Source organism: Eublepharis macularius, chromosome 2 (genome assembly GCF_028583425.1).
Source record: "Eublepharis macularius isolate TG4126 chromosome 2, MPM_Emac_v1.0, whole genome shotgun sequence".
Lineage (NCBI taxonomy): Eukaryota > Metazoa > Chordata > Lepidosauria > Squamata > Eublepharidae > Eublepharis > Eublepharis macularius.
In genome coordinates this window covers 18,119,735-18,135,359 of record NC_072791.1, presented here as the reverse complement: position 1 = coordinate 18,135,359, position 15,625 = coordinate 18,119,735, and the positions used below count along the sequence as shown (strand labels likewise).

General features: G+C 45.8%; 1 protein-coding gene across 2 annotated transcripts in view; it reads right to left on the bottom strand.

Moving 5' to 3' along the window:
- Positions 1 to 15,625, bottom strand: part of CEP170B (centrosomal protein 170B) — a 122,722-nt gene that overhangs the window by 31,238 nt on the left and 75,859 nt on the right. For both annotated transcript variants that reach the window (XM_054970357.1, XM_054970358.1), the window contains exons 7-12: positions 13,417 to 13,536; positions 9,986 to 10,462; positions 7,209 to 7,969; positions 5,981 to 6,169; positions 3,515 to 3,650; positions 540 to 2,291 (exon numbers count right to left, since the gene is read on the bottom strand). In XM_054970357.1, coding sequence (XP_054826332.1) covers positions 540 to 2,291; positions 3,515 to 3,650; positions 5,981 to 6,169; positions 7,209 to 7,969; positions 9,986 to 10,462; positions 13,417 to 13,536 — 3,435 coding nt within the window. The remainder of the gene's footprint in view (positions 1 to 539; positions 2,292 to 3,514; positions 3,651 to 5,980; positions 6,170 to 7,208; positions 7,970 to 9,985; positions 10,463 to 13,416; positions 13,537 to 15,625) is intronic.

Here is a 15,625-nt window from a genome sequence, read left to right as displayed (position 1 = left end):
GGATCAAACTCAGGTCATGTGAGCAGAGCTTGGGCTGCAGTACTGCAGCTTACCACTCTGCACCATGGGGCTCTTCCTCCAATTCTATTATAGTTTAGTAAAGTTTCCTGCCTGTTCACCTGGAGAAGATTCTCACTCTACATAGGTGATCAGGAAAGCCTGATCCACAAATGGTCACATCTTAAGGCATTTAGATAACGCAAGAATGTGCTTGTTGGCTCAAACCAGCAGCCAAAGGAATGTCCCAGGAATGTTTAAGCAGGGCATGGGAGAGATAGTCATCCACCGGAAATCAGTGGGCTATTTCTTCTAAACAAGGTTGCATTTTGAATAGCAATGGGGTTCTGCATGAGTGATATATTGAGGGAGTAAGGGAATTATGTTTAGGTTAATTTTTTAAAACCTGTGCTTAATATAAAAATATTGAATCTATTGTGAGGGGATACAGAGCCATCTTCTTTGAATTCTTTGGCAAAGAATTTGATGAATCAGAATTAAGCAGAGGACAGCAAACTGTGTTCAGTCACACTATTACTCACTGGAAGAAGAGGAGTACTTGATACTGCTGGGACGTGTTCGGCTAAAAGGCTGCTTTGAAGCAGCTACCGCTGCGGCCGTTTTCCTAGCAGCATTTCTGGCTTCTGAGACGGGTGGCTTTCGGGTGGCATAATAAGACTCTGCACTGCGCCCGGAAAAGGTCGGTCTTGGTGGTGCACTTTCAGAATCGCTCGGCACGTTGAAAGATCCTGCCCGTTTCCTTGGCATGGCAAGGATGTCGAGTCTCGAGAGTTTCTTCGTCTCAACCGGTGGTTTGGTAGATGCCGTTGACCCTTCCTGGTGAGACGTCGTTTTCTCAGTATCGGCACTCTCGTTGTCTGAGGTATCTCCCAATCGTGCGCGACGAAGTTTCGAGGCTCTCGTAGGCCTTGGGGTAGATAAACTATTCGACCTAGTGAGAACTTGTTGAATCTTCTGCACAGTTGCGGTTACTTTGCTATGTTCTTCTTTGGTAGACTGTGAGAAAGGCTTCTTTCTGGTGATGGGCCTCGAGACAGATTGCTCTTGATCAGAGGACACGATTTCAGTTGCTGGCAAATACGGGAGGCTGGTACTGTGTTCATCATCTGTATAATCCTGAGACCCTCCCGTTCCCGTGCTACGCTTTATTTGGAAGCGTTTTGCATTTTCGCCTTTGCTTCCAGACTCCGGTGGGACCGTCTTGCGTTTCTCCGAAAGCCTTTCGCGTGCGCTCGGTTGAACGTTTTGCTCTTGGACTGATGGTGCTGGAGAGGATTTCTCTTTCGGCGAGGCTGTTGTAACTTTACGCTTTGGTGGATGGGCTGGGATGCTTTTACCACTTACCAAGCTTACGGTGCTTGCCGTGTCCACATCAGAGTCCCCAGATAAGGAGTCTTCCAACTGCCCTGGGGTACTTTCTGGAACATCAAGCTGGTGGGTTTGGCAGAGTAATTTGGCTTCCAGAGCTGCCAGAGCTGTTTCGGTGTCTTTAAGAAGAAGGTGAGTATCCGGACTATAGTCCATACGGTTTGCTCGTGCGACGTCAAGATCTTTAAGCAGAGGGTGGCTGGAGATATGCGGCAGCCTGTTTTGGGAAACGTTGCTGCTTGATTTCTCTTTGGTAAAACTTTCCTGCCGGACAAAGGATGCGCTTTCTTTTGTGGCTACTTCTTGTTCTTGAAGAGGAAGACCTGAGTGTAAGGATATCACCATTTTTCCATTTGAACTAGCATAGGTATTGCTAATGCCTTTAGCAGCTGGTTTCGCGGACCTGAAAGCGGCATCTTCTTTGTCTGCTCGAGAACGCGGAGTGCTTGAGGGGAGCTTGGAAGGAACTCCTGCCTCGTCCTCATCCCCAATATAAAATGAAGTACCGGATGGGTCACTTGAGGCTCTCAGACTTGAAAGCCTGGGCACAGCCTGCTGGTGGTTTTGGGAATTTCCATGACTGGACCTCATTTGCTCCTGCTTGTCTTGGCATTTCCGTCCTTTTTCCAAGCCAAAACCGTCATCAGATTTGCTGGCATCGCTGAGGCTGTCGGGGTCCAAATCTTCTTGAATGAACAGCCGACCGGCAGGATCCACATAGATCTCTGCCCCATGGTCATTCGCAGCATTCCTTTGGGAAATTTCAGAAAAGGATTCTGGACAAATTAAAATGGACGGAGTTGGACTTTCAGACTTGTCACCTGGCGGGAGCGGGGGAAGAAGGCGCCTCATCCGTGAAGCCACAGAGTTCTCCGATTCTCCCACTTTAGGACTGGAGTCCTTTTCTAATAAGAAGGATTAAACAGACATCTTTCTTACAATGCCATATGACACGTGCTCATTTTCATCTTAGAGCTGGGCTATACATTTATACTTGTTACATAAAAAACAGAGTGGCTGTACTTGCCAGAACTCTGAAGAATCCCTTTTCTACAGGCAAGGCCTTGAAGCCGTATCTGCGGGGATGGAGTAACTGGCTGGGTTTTTTTCTGTCTGCGATCAACTCCAGTTTTCTTTCTTGGCTACTGTCCTCTAGCAGCAGGGAAGAAAGGAGCAGGGAAGAATGGCCAAGCAAGAATGAAAACAGAAGGCGAAAAAAAACCCAGGCCAGTGACTTCTCTGTTCCCCATGAATTCAACTCCTCCAGTTTCCTTTGCCGGTAGACATTCAGTGCTATCTCAAGCAGAGTTACACCCTTCTAAGTCCACTGATGTCAATGGGGTTGCAAGGAGGTAACTCTAGTCTCGATGGCACTGTGTCTTGAACTGGCAAAGTCAGGCTGCTTTAAAAACAAAAAAACGGCAAATGTATTCTGTAGCTCGACTCTTAACAACATATGTATTTGCCTTATATCACGTCAGACCCCTGATCCAGCTAACTCAGACTTACTGTTCTTGGCTGGCAGTGGCTTTTAAGCATGGCCAGATTGGTTCTGCTTCCTGCTACTTGGAATTCTTTAAGAGGAGATGCCAAGGATTGTACAGGGACCTTCTACATATAAAGACTGAGCTTTCCTCCTGAGCCACAACTCCTCCCCAAGGCATGACTTTAACAAAGGCAACATGGAGTTGTTTTATTTCTATCTACTGTGTGGCGGTGACAGCATTACTAGAGCAGTTATGGCTCCTTGCTTCTGGGGAAACAGCCAAAGGAAAACTTTGTCTGCTGGTTTCTATTAAAAACATTCTTGAGGCATCATAATGGATTTTTTTCTCATTCATTCTCAATCTAAATAAACGCCGTAAAAAAAATTGAACGAACTACTATCCTACAATAACTTTCATTTGTTAGGCAATTATATATAAATGTTTTCTAGTGCTTAATAAAAATCAACAGACTCCCCCCCCCCTTTTTTCTTTTTTTGCATTTCGGGTCACAAGGAACAATGAAGATGCTCTGTATCTCCAGTCTCCAGCCACAGGTGACAATGAGAAAGGCAAGGCATAAGTATATTGATAAAAGAAATGAATACATACGATGCTTTACAGTGTGAGGCCACTGTACTTACCAGCGCCAGCCTGAGAGAGAGGCCCCGGCGGCTGGGCATCGCCAAGCCCTGGAGCAGATCCTGAGTCTGTGTAGCTATCTGCCAGGCTTGCCCATCTTGAGACCCATTTCTGACCACCTTGAGATGCCGGCGGTAGCTGCAAAGTAAACGTTTTTGTTTTTTTAAAAGTGAGGGAGAAGGGAAACGCCACACCATTAAGGCAGTATCATCCACCGAAGCTTCATCTGCAACTATAACATCTTGGCATTTGGGTTGGTAGAATCACAGAGTTGGAAGGGACCTCTAGGGTCATCTAGTCCCACCCCCTGCACAATGCAGGGAATGCACAACTACCTCCCCCCGACACACACACCCTCAATGACCACTGCTCCATGCCCAGAAGATGACAAAACACCTCCAGGATCCCTGGCTAAACTGGCTTGGAGAAAATTGCTTCCTGATCCCAATGTGACAATCGGCATTACCCTGAGCATTTAAGAAAGGGCCACGAGATGTAACCCTTCCTCTCGTGATCTGCCTAGGCTCACAGGTATTATGAATTGATACTGATTTAAGGAAGGAACAATTAAGCGGACATAAACCAAAAAAGAGGAGGTTGTGTGGCGTTTTAAAGGTTATTTTGGCATCAGCTCTCAGGGGCAAGAACTCGCGTCATCAGAGGCAGAAGGCGTATAGTCTGTTGGCAGAAAGATACATGCATACATCTTGGTTGGCAGAGATACAAAGGGGAAAGAAATTGTAGATAGCAATGAATGAAAGAGGTCCAGCCTGATGCTATCTCTACGCAAAATAAGCAAAGTGACCGGTAATGTATAATGCAGATTATACATAAACTAGAAACAACGACCGTTGTGTGAAAAAACACAACAGGCTCTAGAAAACTTATTCAGGGGGCCCCCTCCCAGCGGCCAGAGTGGGAGGGTGCTGAGGGGAGGTGTGGGGAGGAATGTCGATTCGGTGGGCCCCCTCAAGGCCAGAGCCGTTGGCAATGTGCCTGCGCGAGGATAAAAAGTGAGTCGTCGCCAATACGGCTTGCCTTTTATATAGTAGGATATACGAAGCTGTCTTATGTTGAGGCAGACCATTACCAAGATTAGCGTTGTCTGTGCTGACTGGCAGCAGCTTTCAGGTTGTGGCCTTTCGCATCACCTATTGTTTGATCTTTTTGTAACTGGATATGCTAGGAACTGAACTTGGAACCTTCTGGATACAAAGCAGGTGCTTGACTACTGAGCCACAGCCCTTCCCCAAATATTCTCTGCCCCAAAACTTGGAGAGCCGCTGTAAGTCCTGAGTTGGCAATACTGAGTGAGACAGACCAGTGTTCTAACTCAGTATAAGAGATCTTTCCATTCATTATTTCTAACTCTGAACGTGACTAAAAAAACACAGATTTTAAAAATCCACAAAATAAGGTCTTCTTCAGACAGTGGGGAATTGATCTACAGACTTGGGACCATCTCCAGATTTGCAGAAAAATTTCAGAACAGGAAAAAGTGAATAGGATTTGTTAATTTGTTGTTGGCAGCAGTGGTTGAGGCAGGCAAGTGGCCAACAGAGCTGGGCAGTAAGGGAAAGAGAGGCAGAGGAAAAAACAGGGTGAGAGGGAGAAAAGTAGCAGTGGAAAAAAGAGCAATGGGAAGAGAGGCAGCAGGCAAGGGAAAGAGGGTGTGGCAGAAGTAGAGGGAGAGAGGAAGCCAAGACAGGAGGATGCAAGTGAGCTAGGGCACGAGAGGTAAGAATATAAGAAGAGCCCGGCTGGATTAGACCAGTGGTCCATCTAGTCCTGCACCCTATCTCACACGGTGGCCAGCCAGTTGCTATGGAGGGACAACCACACGACATAAAGGCCGAAGCCTTCCCCCGAAGGTCCACTGCCTCTGACTGTGGAGGTTCTCTTCAGTCATGTTGGCTGGCAGCCACGGACAGACTTCCATAACTCTGTCTAATCCCCTTTTGAAGCTATCTATGGCTGTGGCCATCACTACATCCTCTGGTAGCGAATCCCACATCTTAATCGCTCGTCGTGTAAAGAAGTATTTCCTTTTGTCTGTCCTGAATCTCCTGCCCATCTGCTTCACTGGATCCCCTCGAGTCCTAGTATTATGAGAAAGAGAAAAAGTCCCCCCATGCGTAATTTTATAAACCTCTATCACGTCCCTCCCCCCTTAGTCGTCTCTTTTCTAAACTGAAAAGACCCAGACTCTTCAGCCTTTCCTCTAATCATCTTGATTGCCCTCTTCGGTACTTTTCCCCCAGCTCTGCAATCTTCTTTTTGAGGTGCTGGCCATGAAAGGGCCGCAGGAAGGAATAAAAAGGATGTGATTTTGATCTCCCTTAGGAGTTTCTCATGGGTCTTCGCTTATATACAAGTCGACATTTTACAGCCAAAAGAGTTGAAAAATATGTATCTTTCTGGACTTCAGTCAAAAAAGGAAAGCATGAGAACTGACAGCCAGGCCTTACCTGCATGTCTGCGTGGTGTCCGCTGGCCACTTTGGAAGCTATGACTTGCATCATTGTCACCCTAGGGCTTGAGCCATTTTCACCGATCAAGTGATGGCCCCCCAGTTCTTCTTTTTCGCCCTTAATAACTGGCCTGAAGGTTGCTGAAGACATTTTGGAAAATTCGGGAGACTCCAAAACACCAAAAACCTGACAAAGCAAAAGAGCAGGAAGCTTTCGTGAAACGACGAATTTCCCATTGGATCATAGATCTCTAGTTAGAATCCCTGACCGGGTCAGCCTCTGAGAACTCCTTCACAGGGGAGCACCTTTCCTAAGCCACCCAGGGAACATTTCAGAGATTACAATAACCAAGCAAGCAGGGGCCTGTTGTATGGGTCACTATCACCCAAAAGATATCCTCCCTTCGCAGCCATATAATAGTCAGGTGGGAAGGACACACCTACATGACTCCAGTCCTGCAAACATCACATTTGTGTCTCTGCTGCAATAATACATAAAGGGGCCTTCAATTATCCCACACCCAGAGAATAACCAGAGTGGCTTGTATTTCTGGGTCTCTTAAAATCGTTTATGCGGTACTATTGAGGGCTTTAAGTTAAGTTCCTTACTTTGTTCGGGTTTTGGATTTTCCTTCTCTGGCCCCGGACTGGCTTTTCTTTTTCTTGCCCTGGACCACAGCAAGCATTCTCTTCTCTCCAGGACAGGCAATATATGATTTAACATTCTCTATTTATTTCCCCTTAGACTCCCCATCTGCACCCAGATAAGGTAACAACCAAAGGCAGCACCTCTCGGATTGTATTATTGTATTGCAATGGTTTCAGGTGGTTGGAATCATAGAATCATAGGATTGGTACCTCCAGGGTCATCTAGTCCAACCCCCTGCACAATGCTGGAAATTCACAACTACCTCCCGCCCATACACCCCCAGTGACCCCTGTTCCATGCCCAGAAGATGGCAAAACAGCAATAGGATCCCCAGCCAAACTGGTCTGGGGAAAATTGCCTCCTGACCCCAAAGTGGTAATTGGCATTACCCTGGTTGTTTAAGAAGGGGTCACGAGAACTAAGCACTGATGTAACCCTTCCTGCCCTCCCCCTCACAATGTGCCTAGGTTCACAGAATCAGCATTGGTGTATTGATCAGTTAGCTGTGTCTATTAGCAGAGAGAACAAACTCAAGCAGTTCGTTCCTTGAAGTTCTCTATTTCTAATTTTTTTTTACCTGATCAATCATTTTCCGAGCTTCTTCCACTTCTTTATCTTGCGATTCGGTCTCAATAGTGTATGTGCCTGTTTCGCTCAAGCTGTCCTCTTCCTCGTGCTTCCTGACATTGACCAATATAGGATCAACAGTGGGCGTAGAGACTGTTTCGGGTACAGAGGGCACTACCACCCGTGGGGTGAGTGGCGCAGGCATGGGAGGTGGCTTCTCCACAACTTTCACAGCTTGAGAGCTCTCTTTTAGGCATTCAGCAGCAAAATCCTGTGTAATTTTTGACTTCCGCCCCGCGCTGCCATGATTTTTTACTGATGAGCGTGATGTAGAGGATGAGGAAGAGCTAATCCGTTCCTCTGTCTTTTCCCTCTTAAAGGAGCCAGCTCTTGGAGTGTTGAAAGAATTACTTGGCCCTTTGGTTCCTACAGGTGGCAGGAGTGACGAAGGCGCAGAACTCCCTGGTTTCTCAGCGGGCACGGTAATTTTGCGTTTCTCAACCTTGGCCTTCAGGGCAGGATCCACTTCGTTCTGAGTAGAGTGGCCGCTGTGCGTGAAAGACTGAGACCTCTTTTTCCGAGGAGTGTCGTCGTCAAAGAACTCAATGACGAACGCTTGCTGGTTGTGGAGCATCTCCTGGGGGTCACGTCGGATTTGCCGTTGGAGTTTGGCTTGCTCAGCAACTTGGTCATGAACAACCGATTCCTTCTCGGCTTTGGGTGCAACAGGGTCTTCCGAATCACTCTGTGTTCCATCTTCATGTCTGTTTCCTGTAAAATGCATACTCAATTAGAGTTGTCCTGGGTTCGAGCACATTTATCAAATTATCAACCTCTCTGCACGAGCAATTTCAAGACTATTGATCTGGAAATCTAGATATTTTATAACTTAAAACTGTTCAAAGGCTATGATTGAATTGTTGATCTGCTGGTGTGACTTTTAACTTAAGATGACGCTTACTTGCTTGAGCTATCTGGAAAAATTGTCTAAAGATGAAACTCGGTGTGAGGTTCACAGCTTGCACCTGTTCTCTGCTTGTTTACACTATAGTCTACAAGCCAAGCTGCAAGTGACATTTTTCACGTGAAGGACACTTGATCGTTTTCGCAAGTTTTTCTGGGAACTGAAGTCCCTCTCCCCCGCCCCTTTTCCTTCTGTTCCTTCCCCTCTCTGTTAGAATCGCTGTCTGAAGAGCCAGAGAAAGTCCGCGGCAACAGCAGCTTTTGCAAATCATTCCTCCAGTCACAAGCCTGCTCTCAACAATCTTTGGGGGTGGGCAGCTGCAACTTTCTCCCTTCCCTGGGCATCCTGCTCAGCTTCACCGACATGTCAGCTTTCTCCAGAGCAGCTCCCTGGGAGCAAGACGATTTGCAAAAGCTGCTGCTGCCGCAGGCTTTCTCTGGCTCTTCAGACAGCGACTCTAACAGAGAAGGGAAGGAACAGAAGGATAAGGGGCGGGGAAGAGGGACTTCAGTTCCCAGAAAAACTTGCGAAAACTATCAAGTGTCCTTCACGTGAAAAATGTCACTTGTGCTTGGCTCTACAATAGGACAACCTCTTTGGCTGGGATGTCAGGGGAAAAAAATCTGTCTGTGAAAATGCTGATGGTGCAGCGACCCAAAAGTGGAAGGGAGAGATGTGGGTTACACTTGGCACAACACACTACATAAATTGCATATAGATTTTTAAAAATTTATTTTATTTATGTCATTTATAGTCCACCTTTCTCACAGAGACTCAAGGCAGATTACATAGCGTGAGATTAGTACAATCAGTATCGGGAACATTTCCATAAAGTAACAAGGACATTTCTATACAGAGTTAAGGACATTTCCACAGCAATGTTAGAGGATTTTACAAAGACATAAAATTAGCAAGGATCCAGTACAGAGTTGAAGAATTGCTAAGAGCAAGGGACTACAAATAAGACAGTTTTAGAAATTCAGTGTCGGAGCTTATGCTTTTGAAGCAGACTCATCCACCTGTTAGTCTCTTGCCATGAAAACCCCACCTGGGATCGCTATACATCAACTATGACTTGAAGGCAGGATTTCATTTGTATTGATTGATTGATTTCCGTTATGCCTTTCCCACTGAGACTCAAGGTGGACTCAATGTAAGCCAGTGCAATCAATGGGATTTCAAATATAATGAATGAAAATAAAATCAAGATAATGTCTTGTCCTAAAAGATGCTTTGTGAGCAGCGTCCTAGTAGGGAGCTAGAGCACGAGTGGGAAAATTTCCATTCAAGCTTCCAGTTCCTACAACTACTTCACTCCAAATTCTAATTGTAAGCAATTACTCTTATACAGGAGGAGAGGCCTACCTCAGGATCTTGCCGGCTTCAAGACTGCCTTTCTGCCTCCCAGGCACAACCTAAGCATGCTGGACTTGTTCTACTTCTAACCCTCTCATTACACGATTTTAATAATTGATCCATCTGTGACTATGGCCTTTTGAAACGAAGACAAAATCTGCACAGCTGAACCACAAGAACGTCCCAATAAGAAAAAGATTTCAATGGTTTGTCAGAATGACCCCAAAACACAGAGACGATTTTGCTGCAGCAGCACCAGGAATTCAATCCAATTCACATTTTAAACATCCAGATAACTGATTAATCAGACCAAATTAACTAGCCTGAACTCCAGTAAGAATGCTGCTAGAGAGAGGTGCAAACAGGTCAAGCCAGAATTCTTCCTTAATGTGGTATTTTTGATCAGCACTAAGCTAAGATCCTCGCCCTGATCCTCTTCCTACAGTTTCTATAAAATCCAGGGTTACCTTTCAGAGTTCTCACGTGAACTGGGAGATCGCTTTTGGTGCTGTACACATCATCTCCTGCAGTCTGCCTTCTCAGGAGGCTTGGGTCATTCTGCACCAGCCAATCCGCCACTTTGCTCTCCGCCGAAATCATTTCGGTGTGGCCAGCTTCCTTGCCGAAGTTCCTCCTCTGCCTGAGCGAAAATTTGGTGACGTGATCTTTTATCTTTATTTTACCGGGAGTGCAGTCATCAAACTCAATGGTGAAAGAGGCGTGGCTTTGCACAACAGGTGGCACTGCTGTATCAACGTCCTTGGTGGGAATCTCGTGGACTTGCGCCTCGGGAGATTTCATTGGTTGCTGGAATTCTTTTGTTGGGATTTCAAAATAACTAGGTTCTCTTCGGAAGGCGTAGACAGAGTCACCTGGAGAATCTCTGTAGCTGGGGATGTTACCGTTGATTTCTTCTTCGTGTTGGGCTATTTCTTTTGTTCTTTCTATAGGATAAAAATGAAAAATGAAGAGCGGGGGAAAAGGACTCAAACAAACTTGGCATGGACACTGTCATACATGCCTCCAGCATATCTGTCATGAATGTATATTGGCTCTGCCTTTGGTCTCTGAGAGTATGGGAAGTTCTTTATTGCTGCAATGCCAGTAGGTTATCTCACAAATGTTTACTTTCTCTTTCTCGCTCCGCTGAGCCAATGTCCTTGACTGCCAGCTGAAACCAGCTCAAAAGGTAATCTCCTTGGGAACCAAACATAAGTTCATCTTTCTCACTGTCGACTCTAAAACAATGTCTTACTCCAACCCCCCCCCCCCCCCCGTTAACGGTCCACTTTCCCAAAGGCGGGAATATTCCCTATAACTAACACTGACAGCCCCACATATGTCACTTCTGCCAATTTCACTGTCTGAACACCTTGTACTGAATGGATCTCTAATAAAGTTACTTCAGTTGGAACACTTGTGTGTTAACTGTGGAGAACTTGGGGATCTAACTGTCAGGGACTGACAGACACTGTGATTTAGACACTGAATGCTTATTTTAATTTGATATTGGAACATTCATCTAATTTTCATCCTGACCTTCCACCAAGTTGTTCAGAGTTCTCCCTTTCCCATTTTCCTATTGTGGCAACACTGTGCAAGGGGTAGGTTAGGGTGAACGTGACCAGCCCAGGGTAACCCAGAGATTTGCACAGCTGAGTGCAGTTTTGAATTCAAGTCTCTCACCGTCACCTTACATTGGCTCTATCGTGGTTTGAATGGCTTGGATCCTAAGGTACAATTTGTTGGCGCAGAAAAACTTTTCCATCTGAGGAGGAGGAGAGGGAGATTGTTACTGATTCTCCCTCTTCTATCATTGACCCAATTTCTTCTACACGTGGTTACTTCAGGCCCACTGACCTGAAGAAGCAGTTCACGCAGAAGGCTGTAGTATGAATGGAAGGTGGGAAAGTTACCTTCCTCTGGCAAAACTCCGTTCAATTTGCTTGGAATCCAAGCCAATGTATTTTAATTTCTGTAAGCTGCTTGAAGGAACCTGGAGGTCTCTGTCACTTTCATCCCACCTTCCTCCTATTTAGGGGTCCTACCTGCCTACATTTTACCATCACAATAACCCTCTGAGACTAGTTAGGCTGAGAGAGAGAACAAATATGATTAGGACAAGATCACCCAATCAGCTTTCATAGAAGAGTGGAGACTGAAGCTCAAGTCTTCCCCATTGCAGCCCAGAATTCTAACCACTGCACCACAATGGCTCTAGCAATGGGAGGCACACTTTTTAAAGAAGTAGCAGTAACGATGTTTTTGTTAAAACATAGCAGCTTACACTCAGCTTCCTGTCTATTTACCACCTACAGTTCCCTACAAAGGCATAACTTCTTTAAGGGCATAACTTCTCTAGAAAAGGACATAACTTCTTTAGATAATAATATGCCGCTTTTCTCCCCAAAATAATTTACAACAGCCTTCCTCCATTTATTCTCGCAACAACCCTGTGAAGTAGGTTAGGTTAAGACAGTGCGACTAGCCCAAGGTCACCCAGAAAGCTTCCATGGCAGAGTGGGGATTCAAACCTGGGTTTCCCAAATCCTAGTCTGACACCTGAGGCACTGTACTGTGCTGCTCTTTTGTGCCACTGGCCCTTAGGGTGGTAGCAACCTTTCACAAAGAACATTGCAAAGTGGCCCAAACCCTTTCTGGCACAGATCACCTGGTACTGGCAGTTGCCCTTGGCTGTTCTTCTGCTTCAATACTTTGGTACCTTCTACCATGCAATTTCTTAGAAGTTCCCTCCGTCTACCTGCTGTCAAAGCTGCTCTCACTCTCATCCTTTAAATCCCTCCTCCAAACAATGTGTCATGTCTGCCTATCTGCATCACATGCCATGAGTATGTTGTGTGTGGCCTACGAATCCTCTGACAGTATGAAGAGTTCTGACTACCTTTCAATGCCTTGTATTTGGAAGTTCAGTGAGTTATCTCTACTTTGAAGTTAAACACTCTCCCAGCAAAGCAGAATACTTTCCCTTTTGAAGCGAGCGGCCTTGAGACCAGCTGCACCTAACACAAACGAGGCTTCCCTAGGAACAGGGATGATTTCATGCTTAGTTTGTAGATGTAGTCTAAACTGTGATATTTTTTGTCTCTGGCATTCAGGGCTGGATCGACGGGGGGCAGGAGGGGTAGTCTGCCCCCGGTGGCACCAAAGAGGGGGCGCCGGGCACAGCTGCCAGCCGCCGGGAGCGCACCAGTGGGAGCACGGGTGGCTGAGTAGGACAGGGAGTGCGCAGCAAGCTGGCCTTCCCCTCAGTGGGGCAGGCGAGTGGCATGGAGGGCTGGGAGGCCGCCCACACCATTCACCTGCCCCGCAGAACAGGGACTGAGCAGCAAGCCGGCCGCCCCCTCAGCGGGGCAGGCAAATGGCATGGGCGGCCTCCCAGCCGCCCGCGCTGCTACCACTCCACTGGCGGCATGCTCCATGGAAGTGACATCATCATGCAGCGCCGGAAGCACTCATGCATGCGCACTGTGCATGCACGGGGGGCATACTTGGGTTGCCCTGGGCGCCAGCAACCCTAGATCCGGCCCTGGGGACATTACTCTATATCTAACCATGCTTTCCTTTACCACGTCACTTCTGCCAATTCCACTGTCTGAGCACCTTGAACCTGATAGAGCTCTAATAAAAGTTACTTCAACCAAATCACCTGTGTGATTGCTGTGGAGAACTTGGGGATTTACTTGCCAAGGACTGACACAATGACTTCAACAAAACCTTTCTTAGATGGTTCTCCTTCTGATACATGTTGATGCTGCATGCCAAATGCAAGAAAGCCAATCTTAGATTGTAACATGCCCCCATCCTCCATAGCAAGACTCAGAATGCACATCGCTTGGTGCTATACTAGAGCAGCAGGTATGAATTCCATCTCCATTACCTGAATAATGCTCTTCTTGCCTTCTGTCATCGGGGGTCTCCAACTTATTATTGGCATCATCCTCGCCCCACCACGATGGCTGGCCGTAAAGGGGTGTGCGGTATGTACTAGTTGTAGTCTCTGGAAATGGGTTAAAAAAAAAGCAAAAAAGGTTAGCTTCCTGGCAACTACCACAAGACGAAGGCCATCTGATTCTAAAAGGCAACGGAATACATTTTTATTCTTAAAAATAGATCGAGATGGGAAGCCGTTAGTATATCTGTAGCAGTAGAAAAGAGCAGGAGTCCAGCAGCACCTATAAGACTAACAAAATTGGTGGTAGGGTATGAGCTGTGATTGATGAAAGCTCATACCCTACCACAAATTTTGTTAGTCATATAGGTGCTACAGGACTCTTGCTCTTTTCTATTCCTAAGAAAGCCTTTTAAAAGACTAGGGAATTTATTTTTTTTAAAGTGTGTTCTATGTAAATCGATTGCTCTCTCCTTAAATCCCTGAAGATGGCAAAACTCCCTCACTGCATACTCGAAGGCTCAAATCTAAACTTCAATCTACAAATCTAAACAATCTACACATTGTCTGATAATTGAACTATTGTAATCACTCATCTGCAGATGCGGCTAGGATTCTTTATTTTTATGTTCATTTTATTTCATTTATACCCTGCCCTTCTCCCCCATGGGGACCCCAAAGGTTCGCCTCTTTTATTTTTATCCTCACAAGAATCCTATGAGGCTGAGAGTCTGTGATTCCGTGGCAGAGTAGAGATTTGAAGCTGGGTTTCCAGATCCTAGTCCATCACTTTAGCCGCTACACCACACTGGCTCTCTATCTGTGCCCGTTTTCATAAACCTCAGCAAACCACATTTTGTAACCTGAAACACAGAACTCCTTAAACCACAGTTAACTTCCATGAAGATGCATCCCTCATTCACAATTAAAGCAGTGCCTAGGCAGGATTCCAAGGCCGTCCCTTCAATCACAGGCTGCAATCCTATAAACACTTTCCTGGGAGTAGGATCCATTGACTAAAATAGTACACCTGCTTCAGGTTGCTCCCATAGTTAAGGAAGAGCCAGCATTATAGCTGCACTGGTCTCATAATGCACATTTTAGAAGTTCTAGAAGATAAGGTATTTTCCCTCTTCCACTCTAATAAAAAAACTGTCAAAACACAAAAGCTGTTAAGAATATTAAGTTGTGGTTTCATTATTATTAAAAAATACAACTTCACATCAACAACGCAGACCCAATTCGATCATACATATACTCTGACAGACATAAAAATCTCTTATACAATGGTTCAATAATTGCCTTTTTTCAATAAAGGTCTCACAAGAAACATTTTCAGACATCACCAATCATGTATATCAGAAGCCTACCAAGTGTGCATATTGGAAGCAAACTCTATCCACGATTTTCTCAATACACTCAGTTTCAAGTGGGTAGTCCTGTTGGTCTGCAGTAGAAGAGCAAGATTTGAGTTGAGCAGCACCATAAAGATCAGCAAGATTTCCAGGGTGTAAGCTTTCGAGGGTCAAGCTCCCTTTGTCAGATATAAGTAGGAATGGAGATACCTGAGCCCTTATATTCATGAGACAGTGGGAGGGGTGTTGCAAAGCAGGGTGTCAGGATGCAAATTAGAATCAGCTTGATTAGAGCAGGTAAGGAATGGCAGAAAATTAGCATCTGTAGTGAGATAAGAATCTTATGTTCCTATTCAGCCTTGGGGTATGGCTGGTATTAAACCCAGTGATGACATTTTTATCATCTGGATTGGAGATGGGCACGAACCAGGAAAACCCCCTAATTGTGCGGTTCATGGTTCGTCGCGTTTCACAAACCACGAACTTTCACGAACCTGCCCTGTGTTTGTTCGGTTCATGAAAACATCACTTCCAGATCAGCAAATCATCACTTCCGGGTCAGCAGAAGATCTGCAGAAAGCCCATCCCCCATTGCCTAGGAAACTGATTGATCGGCACCAGGCTGTCTGCTGTAATGAACTGAAAAACAAAACAAACGAACCGGCCTAAGGTCCATGGCGGTTCATCAGAAATGGGCTCTGATGAACTGCTGGCTCGTGAACCACAACCAGCCCGGTTCATTCTGAGCTTTGGTTCATGCCCATCTCTAATCTGGACACATAGGAAAGAAGCACTGGAGAAATTTCACCAGGCCTTCAGCAGGTTCCACCACACCACTAATT